The sequence below is a fragment of the Squalius cephalus genome (assembly GCF_949319135.1).
Source record: "Squalius cephalus genome assembly, chromosome: 6".
Taxonomy (NCBI): domain Eukaryota; kingdom Metazoa; phylum Chordata; class Actinopteri; order Cypriniformes; family Leuciscidae; genus Squalius; species Squalius cephalus.
In genome coordinates this window covers 43,827,454-43,852,190 of record NC_137127.1, presented here as the reverse complement: position 1 = coordinate 43,852,190, position 24,737 = coordinate 43,827,454, and the positions used below count along the sequence as shown (strand labels likewise).

At 38.9% G+C, this 24,737-nt stretch overlaps 1 protein-coding gene across 1 annotated transcript; it reads right to left on the bottom strand.

The window, feature by feature from the left end:
• On the bottom strand, positions 1–23,766 carry qser1 (glutamine and serine rich 1). Its single transcript, XM_079874173.1, has 13 exons — positions 23,330–23,766; positions 19,962–20,062; positions 19,714–19,869; positions 15,754–19,236; positions 15,268–15,524; positions 13,797–13,913; positions 10,471–10,604; positions 8,412–8,632; positions 6,611–6,748; positions 6,423–6,520; positions 3,775–3,921; positions 3,517–3,612; positions 1–1,103 (listed from the first exon to the last, which is right to left on the bottom strand). Exons 1-13 carry the CDS (start codon positions 23,413–23,415, stop codon positions 963–965), a joined length of 5,175 nt encoding a protein of 1,724 aa, XP_079730299.1. The 5' UTR covers positions 23,416–23,766; the 3' UTR covers positions 1–962.
• Positions 23,767–24,737: the final 971 nt, after the last annotated feature.

Here is a 24,737-nt window from a genome sequence, read left to right as displayed (position 1 = left end):
CTCATTTAATAGGAAATTTATTTTCACGTCAGCAAAAACATTGTAGTGTTTTACACAGCTACACCTGAAAAGCATAAAACTAATCCAATGCTGTCGGCACAGTAATCTGCTTAAAATGGTGGAAAACCAGCAAAATCCCCAAATAAAGGAACTTTCTAAATGTTTTATACAATGTGCATATGACATAAACGTATAGGCCATCTACAAATGTATGACAAATGACCACAATATTTCCTTCTGTGAAAAATACATCTATCTGTGAGATAAAATAAATGTTTTGAGGAAAAAAAGGACAAAAGAGTATAAAGAGATTTTTACCTCAGAAAAAATAGTTTAAGTAAATGCTTTTATTACAACAAAATATATCACAAAAGCATTATTAGAATTGCACCAACTCTGTTAAAACAGAGTTTCAAAAGCACATCGGGTAAGTGTTCTATATTATGTCATGAGAATCCTTTGACAAACAAGCTCTCTATACAAAATGTACATATATAAATTTGGCATTCAGTCTTAAAAAGTGATGTTTTACATATATATCTATGTATAATTTCATTTTTAGAATCACCTTGCCCTCCTAACCGTAGTTACAGACTGATATTATTCTTTTAAACCGAAGATGGTTTAAAACTTCTCAGCAAGACACTCTGCATCACATAACAGATCATCAATTCTGGTCCTCCTTATTGATAAAAGGATGCCGACATTGATTCAGCACAGAAAATACTCAACTACAGCTAGTTTAACCAAAGCATTTTTACATGTAAAACCACATTCGAAGTCCATCGTCTCTGTGGATGTCAGAAAAAGGCAGATGTTTGGTCTATCTAATCCATTTGTTAAAACCCTTACAGTCTCTTCGTATTGATGTCTGTCCTCAATGGTGCTTTAAAGCATTTCATCAGGTTTATGAAAGCTTATTCCAGTATATATTTGTCTATCAGCATAATCTAGGCTTCTGTTTAAAGGCAGGCCTGCTGCACCTGTGTCAGAAGCTCCCCGAAGCGATCGAACAGGCCCTCTACCCATGTCCTGTTGCCCATGCAAGTCTGGACCGTCTCCTCCTGCCCCAGGTCTTTACCTCGCGACTTCAACAACTGAATCTGGGATATGAGAGAGAATCACAGTGCATCAGTCTTGTAAACACAAAGAAGATTTGAACATTTCATAAAGAAAACAAAGGGTTTCGAGTGGTTGTTGGGTCGTAGCAATCAGATTCGAACCTGGATCTCCCATATGAGCACCACAGCTCAACATGGAGCACATGTGCTAAGCGCTAGGCCAGATGTTCCCAAAGCCCCTTAGACATAAATATTTTGATAATTTAATGACACATTCGCATGTTCATGGTTCTGTGATGTTGGTTAAAGGGATAGTTCACCCAAAAATATTAAATTCTGTCATTAATTACTCATCCTCATGTCGTTCCAAACCCGTAAGACTTTCTTTTTTGATGAAATCTGAGAGCTTTATGACCCTCCATTTACAGCTACACCACTGACACTTTGACGCTTCAAAAAGTTCATAAAGAGATTGTAAAAGTAATTCATATGAATTTAGCAGTTTAGTCCAACTTTTCTGAAAAGACATTTTATATGATGAACAGATTGACTTGAGTCTTTTATTCACATTTTAACATTGATCAGCGAACATTGATAGAAGCTCAACTGAACCTGCTTGACGGGCGAGAACAAACCTTATGGTTCTTGCTGAAGCTCAAACGTGATGCGTAACACGAGAATGAACCTCATTGGTTCTCGCACTTCAAACGAACACGCTAGAGCTTCCGTTTACCACAACTGATGTATGAGTTGATGAATGCTTATGTGAATAAAAGCCTAAATTCAATCGTAGCTGTAAATGGAGGGACAGAAAGTTCTCAGATTTCATCAGAAATATCTTCATTTGTGTTCTGAAGATGAACAAAAGTCTTACGTGTTTGGAACAACATGAGGGGGAGTAATTAATGACAGAATTTTTGGGTGAACAAACCCTTTAATGGTCACATGACATGCAAGTAAACAGATAAAATATTGATTATTTTAATTTTATTTCTATATATACAGGGCTGCAAGTATAGGGCTTGTTTAAATGTATTACTGTTGTAAATTACAATTGTCCTATAAAATAAATGTAATATTTTTTATTATTTTACACTGCACGTTACAATACAAACATTTATACTTTAAAGTCGGCGTGAAACTAAAGTTGCGATAGGCTTTTTTTCATTTATTGTGGCAAAAATTACTTCTAAACAAAAAAAAAATGTAGGGTGGGTATATGAATATTTGTACAAAAATGACGTGCACAGACTTAAAGGGGGGGTACAATGGTGTTTCATGTATTCAGAGTTGTTTACAGTGTTAAAGAGATGGATTCTCATGCTAAACATGGCCAAAGTTTTTTTTAAATATTTTGGACGAATAACAGAGAATTTCTGTGCCGAAAATCTTACTTCCGGGTTGGTACAAGTTTCGGCTGGTTTTTTTTCGACCGTGGATCTAATGACGTAGACCAGAGTGGAACTCCTTATATGAGCATTTCTCCCGGAAAAGCGCGGCCGCGCACACGTCGACCAGAGGAGAGCGAGACCGCGCACATCAACGCGCTTCAACAGGAAATCATCGGCAGCGCTGCATAGTGTCTCCAAAGTGTGTTTTTGGATGTAAGGGAAAGCTTACCAAAGAACCCAGCGTTAGGAACAGTGGATGCAGAAACGAGTTGTGTAGACTGTTTGTTCCCTGCATTTCGACGATGAATGTTTTATAAACAAAGCCCAGATCGACGGATGCTCTGGCTTCGCCCACACGGCCCGCCTCCAGACGCTCGTTTTTTTCCGGAAAGACTCGGTACAGCCTATCTTTCTTTAATAAATTTAATAAAACTAAAGACTTTTTGGAGATATGAAGGATGCAATACTACTCTATAGGTACTCAAGATTAACAGGAGATTGAGTGAAAATGAGCATTTCACCCCCCCTTTAACTTTCAACTGTTCAAATGGTCAAGTTGGAATACTGGTGAAATGGTGTAAACTTCTATCCCAAAATGTTGGAAACTGTGCAAATAAAGTGAACCTAGTGCACATTGTGCACGGTTGAGACTGGTTGGAGATGGAGTTTACTGAGAACCGAGATGCAACAGACTATAACACTTATTCAAATCGCAGCCTTCGATTTGATAATTGCACCAAGCTATATCACAATTTTAGTTTTATTTTTGATGATTTTATTTTGTTTGCATTTTACCTTAGATTTAATAAGTCATCAACTCACCCCCCGCAGTTCACCCATTTGGAAAACCCAGCACTAGACCAATGTTCAGGTCTTATATTGAATAAGCAAACAGAGTGAGTATTTTACCAGAGGATAAAACAACACACATCAGAGCTGATACTGATATGAACACTGCCAGTCAAAACAAGATTCCTTCAAAGATTCCCAGAGCTTGTCAGCAAGGACTAGTAGATTGTTTATCCTTTCAAAAACTCACACAGACAAACACATTGATTCCTCACCTCCTCCATACACATCAGGTATGTGTGGTACTTATAGTGTTGTAGAGAGTGGTATAGGGAAAACCACTTCGTCTTCTGCTGATCCACTGTGTATTCCTGATCGAGTGGGAAAAACAGAGAAGTAAAGACTTTAACCGTGCATCGAAAGTGATCTAAAAGCCAGTATGGTATACCTCCTAGTGGTCAAAAAATTAAAACTAGTTGGTATCAGGATGTTTGGCATTAGCAACACTAGACTACTAGACCTGGAATACTCACCAAGGGAAGTTTGCTGGGGGATTTCGAGGGCTTCATGGTTTTCCTGTTGTAAGCCCTCCCACTTAACCTTACTTTAAAAACGGGAGTCTCGCAGTCTGTTTTCAGCTCGGTGACCACGGACAGCTCAGGAAAGCTGTCTAATGCATTCTGCCAGATAAAATAACATGCAAGAAAAATCACATATCCTAATGTATTAAGCAAATACAGTGACTATGTTTACATGCACAGATTTACATTAGTTCTTCTTTAGTACTAATCAATTTAATCTGACGTTCTCACTATATATGCATCATATATTCTGAACAAAATGTCTGTGCGTGTGAAGAGCTCCACTTTCTTTCACCGGCTGTGTCAGAGTCATGATCAAGTCGGCTAACTAAACAATTCAGATCATTTTGCCTTTCTAGTAGGGATGTTTAAAAGTTGCCGAGTTGTCTAAATGACTAGTCAAATAGTTGGTTTAAAGGAAGCCATGTAGTTTGGCTAGTTTAGGGTCATCCTCACCAGATGCATCCCATCTGAAAAAAAAAAATATTACAGGAAAGCATTCTTCTTCTCATGTTGATAACTTTAGCATTCATTGGAAATTCATATTGTAAATTGATGTTATAAGAAAGTGACATTTGAAGGCCAAGTATGGTAACCCATAATTGGAATCTGTCCTATGCATTTAACCTATCCAAGTTAGTGAAAATTACCTCGTCATTTTTAATAAAATTTCCAGTGAAAACGACAGACTTCTGTCTGGTGACGTAAGCAGGACTTCTCCAATAGGGATGGGCACATTGATACAGCAGTATCTATATACTTACAAGCTACTTATTTGGTATTGATTCCTTTAAAAAAACATCAATATTAAAATTATATTAATACAAAATGTCAGTTTCTGAAACAATATCAAATGTTTTCAGTACTTTTTCTAATGATTGTGCCAAAACCCACCTGACATATTTAGCTGGCCTGTGTCACATGACTATGAGAAGTGAGCGTGCACCGAAAAATGAATACCATTTTATTAAGAAAGTGCATGTTCAATGTTGTTAGTATTTTAGTTTAATTTATTCATATTTATGTTGTAATAAATTATATTATTATTATATTTGTACACCTATTGGTATGAAATGTTTTACTTAATTGTGCTCATATTTGCTTTTGTAATAAATGTATTAATGCAGACTAATGTCATATGACCGACAAAAAAAAAAAAAAAATCACATACCATGAAATGAAATAATCAGTATCGATATTGGTATTGTTATTATCAGACCCGCAAGAGGTGAAAAAAATCCCTGTAGGGGATCTGGGGGCATCATCACTTTAAAATCATGATTTTAACAATGCTTTCTGGTGCAAACTGTCATGAAAATAAAGAAAATTTCATTTGTTGAAAAAAATACAATACTACTTCACTACTTCAACTTAACCCAAAGTGAGCCGAGAAATCGATACAATTATCCTACCTGACGCTGATATCAAAATGGGCAGTCTTCACAGTTTCCGTGATTTGGCTCTATTTATTAATTGTATAATTACATTTTTTCATCGGATATCATCCATATTGAAATTAAATGAAAGCATACAAAAGATTGGTGGGCAAACAGGGGCCGGTTTCACAAAGATAGACTTTAACTATGGCTTAGATATAGTAGATAGTCAGACTTCAGATAGACATCTAAATCAGACCGTTGCACAAAGCACTTCAGACTCTGACTATCTTAAGTAGGACTACACTGCAATGCATTCTGGGTAAAATAAGACACTTTTCAAAACAAAAAACATGGCGGATCGAGTAAGCGCATTCAACTGTTCAGTGCAGTTTATCCCCAGTGGAAAATATGTGTTTGTTGGAGTATAACAGTTACAAGGACATTTTACTTGGGAAATTTAGTGGAGAATGTAGTAACAAGAAGAAATGTTTAATTTGGAAAAAGATTGCTACGACAGTTAACAGCGTTAATCCGACCGTTGAGCGGAGCGTTAAAGACGTACAGAAAAGATACAAAAACATGGTACCGACCGATGAAGTCCTCATTATTATATATTTCCAGTAGGTTACTGCGGTCCCTAAAAACCCTTTCCCTTCTCATAGCTCTCTCCATAACGTCATCAGCAATCCACAAATTATGAGCCATTTCCCCTTTTCTTTTGGCTGTTTGTAATATAACTGATTGTTACTGCTGGTTGCCAAGGTAACAGAGTCTTAGACCTAAGTTAGCCTGGGGGTGTCTAAAACCGTCTAAATTAAGTCGGTCTTTATTTTTGTGAAACAGTCTAACTTGCATTAGACTAGTCTATGAGCAAATTTTAGACTTGTCTAACACTATAGAGCGGTCTAAAATAGCTTTGTGAAACCGGCCCCTGGAGCTCAGATAGGTCTAAAAAAATGTAGGTCACAAATTTCTTTAACGTCCTCTAAGAAAACTAGACCCATCCGAATAGGGATTTATATAGACTCTTCCCTACTTTAAATAACGACAACGGAATCAAATTCAAACAATACTAAAGATACAAAATAAGAAACAGTAAAAAGATAAAAACAAACAAAAAAAGTATAAAAAGATCTTTGACTCTTATTGAACAATTAGTCCCAGTTTCCAATGTGATTATTACTGTGAGTCGAAGCAGGACTCTGGGAAACGGTGACTCACTTTGAAGACCTGACCCATGCGCAGTTTGGGCAGCAGTCTCCGCCTGTTGTCTGTGATCATCCCGTCCACCCTCTTCATGTGCGGCAGCAGCAGCTCGTCTGAATGCAGGACCAGATCAACCACAAAGGTCAGCTTCACCATCTGCCACTTATTAACACTCCTGTTACAAAACAGACAGAGCTCCTCACCGTTCTCTCGCTCAAGCGCGTTCATGACATCCGTGTCCAGGGCGACGCTGATCAGCAGCTCTACGAAGCTCTTAAAGGTCTCCTTCATTGTTCTGGTGTTCAGGAAACGGGAAGCGAACGGAACCGGAGGCGTAAACTCTGAAAACCAGAGATGGGATTGGACAAAGCATGAGTGTGGGACAACAGCAACAGAAAGACTGATCCCCATGAGATATTATATTGCAGAAACATGGAATAGAAAAATATAAGCCAGTGCAAACTGAATTATTTTGATTAAATCAATCTAATTTGAAGGTAGCACTTTCCCATTTAAAATAAATTTTTAAAAATATCTGATGCTACTACACACACACACACACACACACACACACACACACACACACACACACACACACACATATATATACAGTACCAGTCAAAAGTTTGGAAACATTACTATTTTTAATGTTTTTGAAAGAAGTCTCTTATGCTCATCAAGCCTGCAGTTAAAAAAACAAAAAACAAAAACAAAAACATTAATATTATGAAATATTATTACAATTTAAAATAATGGTTCTCTTTTTTAATATACTTTAAAATGTAATTTATTTTTGTGATGCAAAGCTGAATTTTCATCAGCAAGTACTCCAGTCTTTGGTGTCTTATGATCCTTCAGAAATCATTCTAATATGATGATTTGATACTCAGTTATTATCAATGATGGAAACAGTTGTGCTGTTTAATATATTTTTTTGGAATACTTTTTTCAGGATTCATTGATGAGTAAAACGTTAACAGCATTTATTCATAAAAACAGCATTTATTCAAAATAAAAAACATTTCTAACAATATAAATCGTTACCATCACCTTTTTATCAATTTAACGCATCCTTGTTGAATTAAAGTACTAATTTCTTAAAAAAAAAAAGAAGTTATTGTTCCCAAACTTTTGAACGGTAGTGTATATTGTTACAAAATATTTCTATTCTAAATAAATACAGTTCTTTTTAACTTTTTATTCATCAAATAATCCTGAAAAAAGTATCTCAGGTTATAAAAAAAATATTAAGCAGCACAACTGTTTCCAACATTGATCATAAATCATCATATTAGAATGATTTCTGAAGGATCATAAGACACCAAAGACTGGAGTACTTGCTGATGAAAATTCAGCTTTACATCACAAAAATAAATTACATTTTAAAGTATATTAAAAAAGAGAACCATTATTTTAAATTGTAATAATATTTCATAATATTACTGTTTTTGTTTTGTTTTTGTTTTTTTAACTGCAGGCTTGATGAGCATAAGAGACTTCTTTCAAAAACATTAAAAATAGTAATGTTTCCAAACTTTTGACTGGTACTGTATATATATATATATATATATACACACATACATCCATATATATGGTTGTAACTGATATATTCAGTTTTGTCACTTTTTATTATTACAAGTTGAGTTGAATTTTCTATACATTTCTTAAAATCTGTAAGATTGACACACTTGTTGATACACAAAATAAGCACTATAAAATTAAACTTACTAAAATATATAATAATAATTTCTATTTAATGGTATTTACTGATATTTTAGATTTTGTAAATAAAATTGTCACTGAACATATTTCTGCCGTGTTCCCGTTGTATTTACACAGCTTTATCCAGAAGATGTCCTTAGTGAGTAGTAGTTTTGAGCTCTTCAAAAAAAGTGAATATTTTTTTAAAAACAATTGGTTCAATTAAAAGCATGCTTTTCCCATCACTGATGTGCACACATCTAAGCTATAAGGTCAGTTTTCTCCAGCTGTCACGTGTCTCACCGTCATCCTCACTCACAGCCTCTGGTGAGGAGTCGGAGGGAGATGTCGTGAACTCCTCTTTCCATTTCTTTCTCTTTTTGGGTGGCGGTTCAGCTTTGGCTTTCGTCTGCTTGGGTCTGGGTTTAGACAGAGCTTTCTGTTGTGTCGTTTTCTGCGTGGGAGAGTCCGACACAGTCACTGCAGTGAATCGTTGGGCCAGAAGAGCTTTAGCCTGAGAGCCTCTGGGAAAAACATACATCATAGATTAATAAATACTGATGGAGTTTAATATGTACATTATCGATAGCGTAGCTAATGGAACGGTTCTGACCGAAACCAAAATCCTGTGAATATTGTGCTAGCTGGCTGGAATAGAGTAATGTGTGGGATCAGTTTGATGTTGGAGATTTCAAACAAACTGGCAGGAGACTGATGTACTATGGAAAAATATTTGGCTGGGTGGGATTGCACAATAGAGGCCTGTGGCTCAGCTTGACATTTTAGAGAAGAATTGGAAAAACATGATTGCTAACTCATCTGAGCTACTTTCGTTATGCGATTCATTTATATATTATACATAGGGGTTGCACACAGGACACATTCCTGTGTTCAAAGACAATTAGGTGAGGCCAAAGTCTCTTTAAAGTCGTAATGAAAAAGAAGTGGACTAAATGATTGGAGAAGTCCTGCATATGTCAGAGAAGTCTGTTGTTTTCACCAGAAGATCCAGTTATGACATTTTGATTACACATTACAAGGTCAAAAATTTTTTAAAATGAAACAAGTGCACAGATGAATTATTCACAATAAACTTAATTACGGTGGCCGAGAGAGCTCAACGCGTTGCAACTGAAGAAAACACATGCAAATAGAAAAAACACCCGCAAATTAAGAAAATATCTTCATCAGTTTCACAACACATGTGTGCTCCAAATACTCAAAACACAACCAAATACAGAAACGCGCTGCAAAAGTTCACAACACAACCAAATACAAAAACGCGCTGCAAATAGGACAGAACACAACGGAAATGTTTCCGGGGAACCCAATAAGTGACGGACCCGGCTGGGACGTGCTTATTGATCGTGAGCTTTACCTATGCCCTACTCTCTTAAAAGGGCAGACGGCAGAGCCCTTGAATTGGGCACTTTGGAGGGAGCGGGGCACTTGTGTGCCATTATGTTGATGAAGGGAGCAACGAAAGACAAAGTAATTTCCTCATTATTTTCACCTGGGATGTTCCCATGACAACGCAGCGCGTGTCCATCAGCTGAATAGCTGTTCTTACCAGAGATATAGTATTATTGCTGTTAACATAACTGTTGCAAATAAATATACATTTTATACAACAAAGTTTTTCAAATATGCGTTATATCTGTGTGTGAGTGTCTCAACTTTAAAACTTGCCGTCTCATATTTGGAGCCTAGCTGCATTCTAACATTTCTTATGAAACTTATTTTAACATAACATGACAAAATGTGTACAATGTAACTGATGTATAGATTAATGTCTTTCCCTCATGTTCTTTTTCTCTCCCTTTTTTTTATTTATTTATTTTAGTCTTCAGCTCATTGTTCTTTTTAGTATTCTTATGACATTGAACATATTGTAAATACATTTTGTATATTGTATACAAAGTTGTATGTCATAAACGTGTCATCTCTGTATGTTTTGCACAAAAAAAAAAAAAAAAAACTAATAAAAGTAGACAGCTGTAAGCAAGCACGTCCGGGAGCACGTCCCAGCCGGGTCCGTCACTTATTGGGTTCCCCGGAAACATTTCCGTTGTGTTCTGTTCTATTTGCAGCGCGTTTTTGTATTTGTTTGTGTTGTGAACTTCTGCAGCGCGTTTCTGTATTTGGTTGTGTTGTGAACTTTTGCAGCGCGTTTCTGTATTTGGTTGTCTTGTGAGTATTTGGAGCACACATGTGTTGTGAAACTGATGAAGATGTTTTCTTAATTTGCAGGTGTTTTTCTATTTGCATGTGTTTTCTTCAGTTGCAGCGCGTTGAGCTCTCTCGGCCACCGTACTTAATAGCTGAATTCACGCTAATAGAGTAAGGCAGATACGGCCTGTACCTCATTGAATGCATGGGCTTGCATCGTGGTTTCCTACTGCAAACCCGAACATACTCCCGCTTGTTGACAGTGTCAAGAAATTTGACATGTACTCTCCTGTACATGGACTTCGCATCACCAAAGTACCCCAAATACTGTAAAGAGTATATGACACTGAGTGTTGTTCACAGCATTTTGATATATACATTGGAAGCTACTAGGGGTGTAACGGTTCAAGTTACTCACATTTCAGTATAGTTCAGTGTGTGCTATGTTCAGGGAAAAAAGGACTACTGTCAAATAAAAATTAAGAAAATAAGAACAAATAATCAAACTACAAGCAACAGCACAAATAAATACAATAGAGCAAAGATACCAATGAAATAAAGGTTGCTTTTAAGGTTATTTAGGTATCTAACAGTAGTTTTCAGGTACACAAATTGAATGAAGTAAACAAATGTAAAACAACATTGCATATAATCTTCCCTGTATAAATTAAATAAGGATCAATCATTTTTAAAGTTACAAAAGCTATTCAGTCAATAGCAGGGAGTGATTCTCTTGCCTTTTGTTGTTTGATTAACATTAAAAACACAGACAGCTGAAGGAATATTAGGCTGCTGTCACTTTAAGAGCTGCACGGATCCAAATCACTGATAATGTACACATGCGTTGTCTTTCTCAACTGTATATGTTCACTTAAGACATAACCTACTATGTTTGCTAAGATACTCGCCAAGACGGGCATGTTGACAATTTCTGTGTGAATTTGTCCACATAAGTACAAGACTTGAAAGAGAACTCAATTGCTCGTTGTCTGAGAAGATGAGTGCACTTGAATGTTTAAATTTGCAAGGCTTAAATGAGTTTAGTTTAAACACAAGGCGCGTTTCCATTACAGATTTGTGCAAAACTCTTGCGATTTTTTTCTAAATGTCGACAAAAAACTATTGCGAAATGACGCCGTTTCCATTAACCGATGTTATGCGACTAGAACTTCATTTTTTCCTCTCGCGATAAGTCATTCCAAAAATCATAGCAACGGACGTCGGTAGGTTTATGTATCTCAGCCACTGCACTAACCATTATTATTAATGGAAGGAGACGTATGTGTGTTATCCAATCACTAGCCGCGTTTCCATTACCCTTCAAATTGCGCAAATTGAAATTGCGAATTGAAAATACGCTTAATGGAAACACGTCAATTTCGCAAAAACTCCCATTTATCGCAAAAAAGTTTTTACGCTCTCATGAGGTGCTTTTTCAGGCAATTCGAAAAAGGAATATTTCGCAAAACTGCAATGGAAACAGTTTTTGCGCATTTACAGTCACCTGACTTAGAAGACGCAGTGTGTTTGAAGTCCATGTATAGCTACGCAAATAATAATAATTTTATATTATTTTATTATAACATTTAATAGGCTATATTTAGAAGACGCTTTATGCAAAAAAGGAACAAAGCTGAGCGTGGAGCACGCACGGAGGCGCGGCCGCGAACACTTGCATTTTCCTATCAACAGTGGAAACAACTTAAAATAGGCTACTCTATCATTTCTGGTCAGACAGAAAATAATAATACATTATTCTCAACCACTTTTATTTGTGTGAACTCACAATAACAAGAAAACGCTGTGCTTTTGTAAAATAAAAGAAACAATCAGACGCACTTTCATGATCTCCGTAAACTGGAGCGCGAGAACTGAAACAAAATATAGCCTATGTAGGCTAAAGCTTGAAATGTCCACTTTAAAACGAACAAATTCGAATCGAAAGCTAATACCTTCTGATTGTAGGCTAATCCGTATGAAAGTTGCATTTCTCTCTAAAAGCGCATCTGCTTAACAGCGGAGATGGAGATGTGATTTTAGCCGACACTTAGAAAACAATAGTTTATTAATTATATTAATGGCTCTTCTCATTCAGCACTGCGGGAAAGACATCAATTCCAGTTTCTAATTTGGCCTTAGAAAAACAGTAAAATCGACATGTTTTCCATATTAATTTGTGAATATTTTAAATGTTTAATAAAGGAGCAAAAAGTCATAAACAAAGCACAGCAGTTGTGTGTAGCCAGTTCAAATTAAAATTTTGGTGTTCAACTTTGCGTTTTAAAAAGACAACAGCCGTTCATTTTTCGTTTTTCAATTAGGGGTTAAAAAAGGAAAAACAAATAGACACAAAAGTAGCCTACATGGATCGTTTGGACAGAATACGAGACAGAATTCTTTATTAAATTCATAAAAGAAACAATAATTAGCCTATAGGAATACTGGATTCTAAATCTCAAAGAAATGCCACAATCGGAGCAGAAATGAGGGCAAAACACCCAGAAACTCCTTATATGTGTCGTTCGGGGGTCTTTCCCTGCCATTAATGCTTGGATAACACGCCACGTCTCCTTCCATTAATAATAATAATAATGTCTAATGAGGTGGCTGTTATATTATAACCAACGTCCGTTGCCGTGATTTTTGGAATGACTTATCGCGAGAGAGAAAAAATACGTTTTAGTCGCATAACATCGGTTAATGGAAACGCCGTCATTTCGCAATAGTTTTTTATCGATATTTAGATAATAGCGCAAAACATTTGCGCAAATCTGTAATGGAAACGCGGCTACTAATAAAAAGGAAAGACCCTTATACTTGAGAGCGGCACATATGAGGTGTTTCTCCCTCATTTCTGCTTCGAGGTCTTGATTGTGGCATTTCTTTGAGGTTTAGAATCCAGTATTCCTGTAATTCTTTTGTCTTTTATGAATTTAATAAAGAGCTCCGTCTCGTATTCTGTCCAAACGGACCGCGTCATCTACGTCAGGTGACCTGTTAATGCGCAAAAACTGTTTCCATTGCAGTTTTGCAAAATATTTCTTTTTTGAATTGCCTGAAAAACCACCTCATGTGAGCGTAAAAACTTTTTTGCGATAAATGGGAGTTTTTGCGAAATTGACGTGTTTCCATTGGGCGTATTTTCAATTCGCAATTTCAATCTGCGCAATTTGAAGGGTAACGTTAATGGAAACGCGGCTACAGATAGCAACGTGTGCTGTTCAGGTCTCTACTGCGCTCACGCGCTATCAACACCCCGGGTGATGATGGCGTAAATGACTGGTCATATTAAAGAATACGGCACTCGCGTTGAACAAAGTTTAGGGGAAGACAGAAAGCATATCCATCAACAGAAACATACATTAGCCTAACTCTATCTGTTTTTACCACATTATAAAGAGTAAGCGTCATTAGATTTGAGATGGAAGTGCGTGCCGAATGGTACGGTTACGATTTTTTTACCGAGAACCGTTACACCCCTAGTTACACATACATATATTGTTTTGTATTGACACTTACACTGTTGGTGGCAAAGAACACTCGTTTCCCGTCCCTGAGCTCAGGTACAAACTTCTGCAGCAGGGCTTTCTGGACCTTCCAGATGGCTGGTGGTTCAACCCCAGCAATCATTGTGATCTACACCCAAAACACACATCAAAGGCTTACAGAGACAAAGGGATTGATGAAACACAGTCAGGCGGCCTGCGCTAAGTCTCATATATTTGACAGGAGGTTGGTGAAAACATCACAAACTGCTCAGCAACAACAGATACGTCACATAATGTAATTTTAACAATTTAGAGTCAACATGAAACGGCATTAACAACCCATTTTACTTCCATAATATGAATTATTTTGGAGGCAAATAGAATGAAGGACGGTTGTTCCATTACTTCAGTTCGTTCAAGTTAACCAGTAGCCTGTGCATCCTAGGTGAAAGGGTAAAGGCGGCAGGCATTTTTTTCATTGTAATAATGTCCAGAATAGATTGTGCTAGAAGACATTGTCGCACTCCAAATGGATAAAAAAAAATTGCCATACAGTGTATCTTTGCATTGTCTGCAGTATTTGTATTTTTTGCATATTTGTAATATCTATATTATTTGCTGCAGTTGTATATTGGTAATGCTCTGTGCCATACATGTAACCCTTTGTAACACTGTACCTTATACCCTTAAATAAAGCACTATTTGAGGGGACCATTAGTAGTGGTGTCCGAAACCATAGTGGATGTTATCGAGTGCACTCATTCAATCTCAAAATGAACCGCAATAATGAGTGTACAACTGATGTGCGCTCAGTGGCTAGAGTATACCCATAACGCACTGTGAGAGGCGTGTGCCAAATTAATTCACACGCCTGACCAGAAGATGGTGCCGCAGCTGAATTAACCATCCATCCATTAATTTTACAAGCCGCTGGTCCAATGTGGGTACAGGGTACTATCATACTTTGATTATTAAATAGTTTAATTAAGGTCAAGTGTCAAATGATTATTAAACAGCAAGGACAAAGTATGCAAATCGACAGCCCTTCCAGCACATTGAGTGTCTGAATTCACTCACTCGTTTTCATTCACTCCTTCAAGAGAACTATATTAGTGGAGTAATGTAGGGAATAGTGAATGAGGGTATAGGGAGCGATTTTGAACAGAGCCTTTGAGTTCTACTCTTGCTAACTGAATCCAGCTGATTATCCATAATTGGTCATCTAAAATGGTGAATGTTTGTTATAATGTGACACAATGTGCTGAAATCTCTGCTCGTGCTTGTCTAACTTTTTATTCACTTGAACCATTTTGCTTCATGCAGTTTATAAAATAAAATATTTGTGCTAGACTTTCTCTAGTCTGGACTGAATTCAGTGTGCGGTTAGCTTTTTTGTTTGTTTGTTCAGAATAAATTGTGCACAATAAGACCAGTAACATGTAAGTGTTGATTTCATGCTGACTTTTATAAATAAATGGCACAAAAAGCACATCTCAGCATACCTCCATCCTTTCAATGTCCTCATTCCTAACCACAAACTCATCTCGCTCCCGGTACATGCCCTCCCCTCCACTATCTGACAGCTCCTCGTCCATCAGACCCTCGATAGCAACAGCGGTCAGTTGGACAGCTAGCTTGTCTGGAGGCACATCCTTCACCAGCTCCTCCGCAGACATCTTCTGTACAGCCTTCGGTTGCTCCTGTGGCTTGGCAACTATAGGCTGTGTGCTGGAGGCCTGAAGCTGCTTAGTATTGTCACCTAAATATATGTTGTGTTGAAACAGGAAAAGATTAACTAGGGTTGTCATAATACCTAAATTTCAGTTTCTCAATACTAATGATTAATTTACAAAATAGAATACTACAGCAACATGCTTTACCTTTACATATAGTCCTTGAAGCTATCCTAAATATTATATTATAATATAATATACATAATGCAATATTAAATATTAAAGAAAATGTCTTCAAAAAGGGAGCTTCCATACCCAACTTCTGCTTTTTTTCTGAGGGCTCATCTAAAGATGAAAGCGCAGAAGTGATGCTCTTTTGCAGATCCTGGTTTTTCCCCACTGAATCATCTTCATCAGAGGAAAAGGATGGCAGTGTTTCCAGGTTCCTCTGGAGCTCTTCATCAAGTCGCTTTGTAGAAATGACACTATGAGGGTCTGGAGATATCAATGGGGTTGAAGGAAGGGGAGGTTTAAAAGGAATAAGTAATGGATTGGGAGGCCTCTTGGAGGTGGAAGGCTTTCTGGTGCGACTGGGTGACCGTATTGGCGGAGATGATAGGTTTTGTCTGGATCCAGATTTAAGGAAGTCCAGGAAGGAGCCCAAGAATCCAGTTTTAACCTCTGGCTGTTTTTCTTCAACCTCTCTTAACTTCTGACGCATCCTCTCCTGCTGTTGGAAGCTGTCGTGGGAAATCTCTGAGGTGGAAGTTGAACTTGCCTCACTGGCACGTGAATTCTGGCGCTTAACTTGTGTGCTTTTCTTCTGAGATTTGGATTGACCATTTTCATCTTCAACAGATTGCTTAGATGAACCCTTTGATCTGGATCGTTTTTTTGGAAGGCCATCAGTAGGATGCTCAATAAGACTGTCATTGTTTTTAAGGCCTTTCGAACCCTTCAGCTGGCTTATATTATTATTTGACACATTTTCAATATTCAGATGTCCTGACTGACTTTGTTCCTGGCCAGCCAACTGAAAGTCAGATGAGGTTGTATTACTGATAGCAAGTCCATTAGCATTCAAAGCAGATCCATTGCTAGAGTTAACAAAATGTCCTTTGGGTAACACATCATTCTTCTCATGAGCGTTTGCTACCTTGTCAGATATTTCTTGTGCAGAGTTGTTTCTTACCACTGGTTGGTTATGAGAGTTTGAGAGCGTAAACACTTGGTGTCCCTCCGTTTCTTCTTTGGAGTATGTCGTTTGAGCACCGATTATAGCCATCGCTTGTGAGTTAGCGATTATCATATGCTGAGATGGGAAACTATTTAGTCTGTTCTCAGAGGACTGAAAATTGCACTTGGAATCTATAGAGTTGGCTACCGACGACATGTCGCCATCAGATGATGTGGATTTGACAAAATCCTGTGGTGTGACGCCACAGGCGGCTGCCGTAGCAGCAAGAATGTCATCGACATTTGAGAGGATGTTCCTCTCATCTGCCAATAGCATGGACTCAGGAAAGCATACAGAACTGAGAGTAAAGTTCTGCTTTGTGTCATGGGGATTTGAATGATTGAAATTGTCTTTTTGTGTTGGGTCCTGTTTAGTGGACTCTGCCGAATTGGGCACTTGGTGAGAGACAATTTGGTGGTTGTGACGCCCATTAACTGTCAAATTAACAGTGTCACTGTTCATTTGGAGATACTGGACTGGTACGGACTGCATGTACATAGTCTGCTTGGGCTGATTCTGGCCTGAGGTGAGCACAGGCTGCTGCAGAACAATCATGTGAGAGGGATCGAGTAGCACTTGGGCACTGGGAACCCGGATGAACTGTGTTTGGTCCTCAGACAGCTGTCTGGGATCACTCGGTTGAACTCGGATAATCTGACCCTGATGATTCTGCTGCTGAGATATGGACCCTTTCAGAACTAAAGTATGCTGTTTCAGCTGGTCGGCACTCAAGGGTGCATGGGTGGAGTGCATCAACAAAGGGTTACTCTTGGGGTCGGAGGGAGTATTGGCACTAGTAGCGAGCTCCTTTGTGGTTTCCAAATGCGTAAGGATCTGCTCCTCGGATCGGGAGTTACTGCGAATGACACTTTGGGTGTTGTGCCTGTCTTCCATCTTTGAAACTACATAAATGTCATTTTTTGTGCTGTTCAGTGCTCCGATTTCAGTGGCTGAAAGGGTTTGGGGAGAGGTCCCCATAGATCCTTTCTGTAATGCCTGCACATCCTCAAGAGGAAGCTCTCCAGAGCTCTCTTTTGAGGAAAGAAAGATTCGTTCATCTTGCTGACGTGGTTTTAACTCAACTGAGGACTGGTCAGTTGGCAAGGCTTGGGTGTGGGTGGCAGGAGAGGAGGTTGATGACTGGACAGATACCAAGTACTTCTGCTGTAACAGGGCACTGTCTGTCTTGCTAACAGGGGAAGACTGCATTAGGATGTAGTCCGGGCCTGGGTTAGCGGATGATATGCTTCGGGCACGGCTGGGTGAGAAAGAAGAGACAGAGGATAGGGACTGACTTGACACATAGTTCTGTGAAGGTATGCTAGCAGATGTTGGCCCCTGGGTATAGAAACTAATGGTTGGCAGGCCCTGAGAGTGGCTGGAAGAATAGTTTTGAGAAGGACTTCCCATGCAAAGAGTTTGCACTGGTGTCTCATACCCATCCCTGTTTCCCACATGTGGCAATTCCTGCTGCTGACTGGAGGAATAAACTAGAGACTGGCTCACAGATGTCTCAGCTTCAGATTGGCTAGTGTAGGACAAGAGAGTCTTGTAAATGGAAGGAAGCTTCTCAGGCAAACTAGATGAGAAGGCCTGTGTTTGGCTCAGGTTGCTCGTCAGGCTTTGAGATGTGATATAAGCATGCGAGGCACTAACGGACACCAGGCTTGAAAGCTGCGTGGATGTGTATGGTTGTGATTGGCTAGCGATCACTGAACTTTGTTTCTGGGGTGAGGAAGAGTAGCTCGGCAGCTGCAGGCCTGGAGAGCTTGTCTGGGCTTGAGTGTCTGTGTTCTCACTGGGATTTTGAGCTATTTTGGAAGAACCGTCTTTAACCTTTACTCCAGATGTGCTGGAAAACCCAGGGGAGGGGACAGAAGAAGCGTAGGCCTGAGTTTGCTGCAGCGCTGTATTAGAAGTCTTCTGTTGTGCAGTGCCGTTTAGGGGTGAAGGGTCACCCGCAGGACTGCAGGGTACAGGTGTGTGCGGGGAAAGGTCCTGTTGATATGAAATGTCATCCTCGTCATGCAGGTAACCCTGTAGGGAGTGCTGAGTACTGCTAGCCAGCTGCTCCTGGACTGGCTGGGTGCTAGAAGGCCGCTGATGGTGCTTGATCACACTACATTCACGTTGAAGTGCTCGTTCGATGGAGCCTGAGAAAACCGGGCCACCGTAAGGCTGAGGGGCCTGCTGGGAACTGCCCAAAGATGTGGACAGCAGACTGAACTGAGGCTGAAGGAGGTGTGGGGCTGACTCTTGTGCTGAGCGATACGTGGAGGACTGAGGTGGCAAGCCAACCCCTAGAGACGTACCACCAAAAGCAAGTGAAGTTGGCACAGTGTTCTGGGAGGATTTGAACTGGAGCAGAGGGTCATTAGGGGATAGCAGGCCATTCGAAGAGATGAAAGTGCTGTCCTGAACAGCAAGTGCTGATGTAGTGGTGAAACTTCTTGTAGGAAAGGCACTAGGGTGCTGGTAGGAGGAGAGCGCAGAAGGTGTTGGGAACGTTCCTGATGGATGCAGGGCTCCGGTGAGAAAAGGTTCTGTTGAAGTGTTTGCACCTGTAGCAGAAAAAATTAAAGATTGATGAACTGCAGGTAGTATTTAAATTACATGTCATCTCTAAACCAATTTCCTTTTGCACTAAAATACCCCTTTGGTCTGTAACAACAACACTTAAGGGGGTCATACAATATAATTGAAGGATGGGAAAGAGCAAAAAAGACAAAAAAGGTGCAGCCTATGCGTGAGTGCAGCAATGCGCTAATTGATTTCACATGCTAAGAGGGAGTTTACAAAAGAGTCCAGCAGCAAAAAAAAGAAAGAAAGTTGGGTGGTAAATGGTCATGAACAACTAAATAATGACATATTATACATGGAGATTAGGAAAAATAACATTTTATTTTATTTTAATGAAAAGAAAACACAAAGATATGACCCCAACTATTGCCCTAATGGCCCATTAAGGATGACTGGCAAAAAGGATGCTGCCAAAACTTCAGTGGTTCCTCTAAAACAGAGACCTAATGCATATTTACCTGTTTGCCAAGAGGGGCTTCTAAACGGAGGGAGAAGAGTAGAGCCAGCAGGTCCAGCCTGAAGGCCTCGGGATTCGATAGCGGAGAGGAAGTTCATGACTGATGATTCAGTAGTGTTGCTGCTGGCTGTGCTGTGCTGATTTGAGTCAAACACTCCTAAAAGAGAGAGATACCACACACAGATAACAGGCTGTCAGTGACTTAAAGGAGTGACTATTTTCGTTACAGCCGTCGTTTCGTTTGCTCACCTGTGGGGTGGTGGGTGGTGGTAAACGTAGGCTGGTGACTAGAGGCAAAGGTCTGCCGTTGGAGGATCTCAGAGTCCAATTGTGTAGAACCATAACTTGAACTATTAAAGTACAAATGTCACTTTTAGACAGTACCTAAAAAAAACTGACCACAACCTTTCACTGAGCTCACACAAAGATCTTTAATCTTCACATAAGACAGGCACATTTGTATACAGTCTCTTCACACGCAACCTATTCTTGAGGTTCTGTACACGTCACATGCAAACCAAACTCTTCAGTATAACAAAAACAAACTATTTTAAACATAATAGCAGATATATCACACATGTTCTCTGTGAAGCAGCCTAGTTTGGTAGTAGTAGTCTTCATAATAAGCTGGTAGAAGTAGCATAGTTTGGGTAGTTATATACTCTGCATATTTAAAATGAATTATAAAAGTTCTCCGTCATAAATAAATAGCCATACTTCACAGCAAATGAGACAAAAAAAGTCACAAGCTACAAAGACTATAGAGTCTGGACAGAGAAAACACATGGAAAATATTTTAGTTGGTTTGTCTGGTATGATTGTAGCGAAGCCAAATCTCTTGTTAAATAGAGGCAAGTCTGTCTACATAATATATTTTGCCAAATAAACATCTGCATAAGTAAATGTCACACCAGGCAAGATTAATTTTTGCGTTTGTTTCCTAGCTGTTTTTGATGGCTTCAGTGTGGATGTGTGTACAGACATTACATGAACTAACAGAGTGGATATCCATCAGCTAGTTCTAGTCAGTTAAATTATCTATTTCAGTTAATAGTAGTCAGAAAACTAAAGTGGCAACACATCGCTGGAGAATCAGAATAATAAACAAGACTTTAGTGTCCATGACTGGTGTTTTACACTCGGATGTTTAATTATTGAAAGAGACAGCTGATCATTTTAACTAGTGAATCCAAACTACTACTGAACAGACTTCAGCTCCCACCAAGGATTTTGTTAGCCACCACTCTAATATGCACAGGTAATATTTATCTGGAGGTTAATAATATATATTTATTTATTTGTTCTCAATTCATATTTTCTTATGATAAAACACAAAATCTTGTTCTTTTTCACCAGCCATAAAATTAACATCACTGATTTCTGATGTACGGTGTCAATGTAAATTTCTACAGAACCATTCAAAACCATAAGTCAGAAGATGGGAACTTCAGATTTTTGAGTAAACAGAGCTCCGCAATCGCAATTATTTGCATGCTAAGACAGTGTAATAAACTAACTGTCCCTGGTTCTGACTGCCACACCACCTGGTGCTTTTATTTCTTACAAGATAACATGCACTATTAGACAAGCAGGATTGTAGGCTATATCGTAACGAAAAGCTTTATAAATGCATTCCTAATGCATTATAACACAGCTAATAAGTTATTATAATTATAATCATAGTTAGAAATAATACACTTAGTTTCACAGACAGGGCTTAGTTCAAGCCAGAGTTAGGCCTTAGTTCAATTAGGGCATTTAAAGGGATACTTCACCACTGGAAAGATGAATGTGTATTTAAAATGGGTCATTTATGTAGTAGAAATGTGAAATTATTTTTGAATTTGGAGCTTTCTAGACTACTAGTGAATCTCCGTGACGAGTCTGCCCGGGATTTCGAGATCGTCCAAAATGTCCGGGATTCGGCTTTTGCATTCTACAGTCGCCATTCATTATGTTTACTGTTAGACTGAGGGGCGCGGGAGAACGATGAGAGGCCGGTGGCGTGATTACCGATGAGCAGGTCGCGCTTCAGTCAAAGTCTGTGAGACGCACCGGTCTCGTATCTCTCACGGAGGAGTGGGAATTTTCTTAGCAATGTTAAAACGCACATCAACCGATCACTTGTTTAGCGTTCATGTAAACACTACATTCAGATTCACCAATCGGAATGAATTCAGTTAGATTGAAACAAAAGGTGTGCATGTAAACAATGAATGGCGACCGCAGAAAGCAAAAGCCAAATCCCGGACATTTTGGACGATCTCGGCGGCCGGACGTGTCCGGGAAAAAGAGGATGGTAACCACTACTACTCAGCTTTCTCCACAGAACAAGAGCCTGGTAGCTTAGCTTCCAAAGAAAGACGGCTGACACTGTGTACATTCTGTGAGTGAGATCCCACCCTCTATGGGTGGGTTGAAAACATGCGGGACAGCTCCTACTACTGGCTGTAGTCTTTAGCCTCTGGCCAAAAAATCCTCCGATGACGCAAAATGACGATTTTTGCGTCATCGGAGGATTTTTTCCAGACAAAAAATACATAAATCTCTCGTCTCAGGGGGATATGAGGGAGGAAAGCACGGTAATTCGAAAATACTACAGGTTTTCTACTGATACAAAGCTCAATGCTAAATCCTGAAGTATCCCTTTAAGTAGCTTTTAGAAATTTTCCTTAGGAAAAACACTACTAGTGTGCATCTTGAGACAAAACAATAGAATAGCAGTGACATATTAAGATTTGTCAGTGCAAGTTGCTTTCAGTTAAAACATCTCAAACATGCATTTTAGTCTGGGACTAGGCTTAAGCCTTGTCTGTGAAACTGGGGAAACGTTTTTATGTTTTCATGGTTTCCAAGTTGATGTGTTAGAAACATTTAGGTATGAAAAAAACAGTAGTTGACAATGTTGCTTACACTGCAGTAAATAAAGACACTTCATGAGAATTTACAAAATAAGATCACTAATTAATTCTAAGTGGGTCAGTTATGTTTTCTTGATGTTTGCTGCCTGTCCACAAAGTCTAATGTGCTGCTTACTAGGTTTTGTTATTGCACTTAAATTCATTTTACAGAACAGTTAAATACTGATTAAATGACTTGAAAACTGTAGATCTGACATCACTGCCTGATAAACAGAAGCAATTTATGCATATAAATACGATGCACTGGCACCATACATGTGTAAATTAAGCTAATTAACGACAGACAGACCTAAATAAGACACTTTTGTGTAAAGTTGCAGACACGTGTTCTGCAACACTGATCAATTGTTTACATGTCTGCAAACACACCGTGACTGCAGTGTACAAGTTTATACACGAGAGACCAAGCTGACACAGTTCTTAACCTGCACTTTCTGATCATTCATGCACAAAAATATATAAGTTACCATAGTGAATAATAACGAATTACGGTGTGAGTACAGTGCGGATTGAAAGGTGATCAGAGATTTACAAAAATCATCACAGTGTATTACTGCGCGAGTCCCTAAAGCTATAAACGCGTTAGCTATATTAAAACTTCCATAATATGTGTCTTGACACTTTTGCATGTGTGTTTGTTTCGCTAGGCCTTCCATCACCGGAGTTTTCTTCGGGAAGCGACCCGCCCTCTCGTACCTGGGTTTGTAGGCCCAGCCCGCGCTCTGAGCCGCCGCGCTGACCGGCTCTGTGAAGCTGGAGCTCGGGTAATTCCTCTCCATCATCCGCCTTGGATCGGGAATGACGCGCGTCCCCTGATACAGCTACACATTCAACCAAGCGTGACAAAATCACATATTCCTCCAAACGTTGTTGATCCGAGCGCTGGTCCCGGGGGTCGGACGGCTGATTTGTGCTGTGGATTAATAAGCGCAGGGCGAGAATCACTGCTCGCGGCCCCCGAACACAATCACACAGAGTCAGAAGCGCTGCTGCATCGAGTCCCCATATTGACGTTTTTCTCCCAAACATTCACTTCCGAGTTCCGACAAACTTTAGATGGAAGTTTTTTTGCTTTTCTCCCCCCTCTGTCTCTTTCTCTCTCTCTCTCTTCACACACACACACGCGCGCGCGCAGCGTGTATCCCTGTGGAGACTTGTATCTATTGTTACTAACATTAATATAGTTCCACTTTATAAACTGTGTGCTGTCTTTAACTGTCTTTAACTACTGTACTAACATTTAAATTAATAATTTGATGCAATGCACTTATTGTGTACACATAGCCTATTTTTTACATTATTCTTATTCTTGCATTTAATTACAGCTGTAATTAATTTATGTAATTACATCTATAATTACACTGTAGACCCTTCCCTTACACCTTAACCCACCCTTAAACCTAACTATCAAACCTGTCCTAACCATATCAAACTGTGTCGCAATTCAACATGAACGCAAGTACATTGTACATAAGTTTTTTTCATGTAAGTAGTAAAAAGACACCTAATATGTGTGTCCATAATTATTATACCTTCTCCCTGTCGATAACTTTACATACACCTTAAAGTCATCAGGAGCAGTTGTCAATATAATTGTAAAGGACGTTCCCTACTGTTCCCAATTGTTCTTATACGCTACGTTTTATCATTTGGCCCATATATTAACTTTGTTATTCTTCTGAGGATATTTAGATAACTGTGTACCTCAACATTAGCTAAATGTTTATATTCACACACAGTGGGCCCCAATGATGTCTTAATGCCATTGCATTTAAATATCAAATGATTTTTGTTGTTTGTCTTAGTCTTAGTCTTAGACAGTTTCCTTCAAGTTCAGAGAGGTGTGTTAGTACAGTGGTTTTCAAGCTGTGGTTTGTGAAGAATGCCAAGTAGTTTGGCTGATTTAAAGGGATAATTCACCCAAAAATGTAAATTCTTTCATTTCGTAAAACTAATCCATATAATTTGAGCAGTTTTGTCCAAAGTTAATGTTCATTCTCGTGTTACGCAGTACTTTTGAGCTTCAGCAAGAACCAATGAGGTTTGTTCTCGTGCGTCAAGCAGGTTCAGTTGAGCTTCTGTTTGTGTTCGCTGATCAATGTTT

What these genes read in the sequence shown, in the direction of transcription:
- qser1 (XM_079874173.1), bottom strand. Translation starts at nt 23,415, where the DNA reads ATGATGGAGAGGAATTACCCGAGCTCCAGCTTCACAGAGCCGGTCAGC. An exon ending in CGCGCTTGAGCGAGAGAACG is followed by an intron (nt 6,521 to 6,610) that starts GTGAGGAGCTCT and finishes TCCTGCATTCAG; the next exon opens with ACGAGCTGCTGCTGCCGCAC. An exon ending in ACCTGATGTGTATGGAGGAG is followed by an intron (nt 1,104 to 3,516) that starts GTGAGGAATCAA and finishes CTCATATCCCAG; the next exon opens with ATTCAGTTGTTGAAGTCGCG.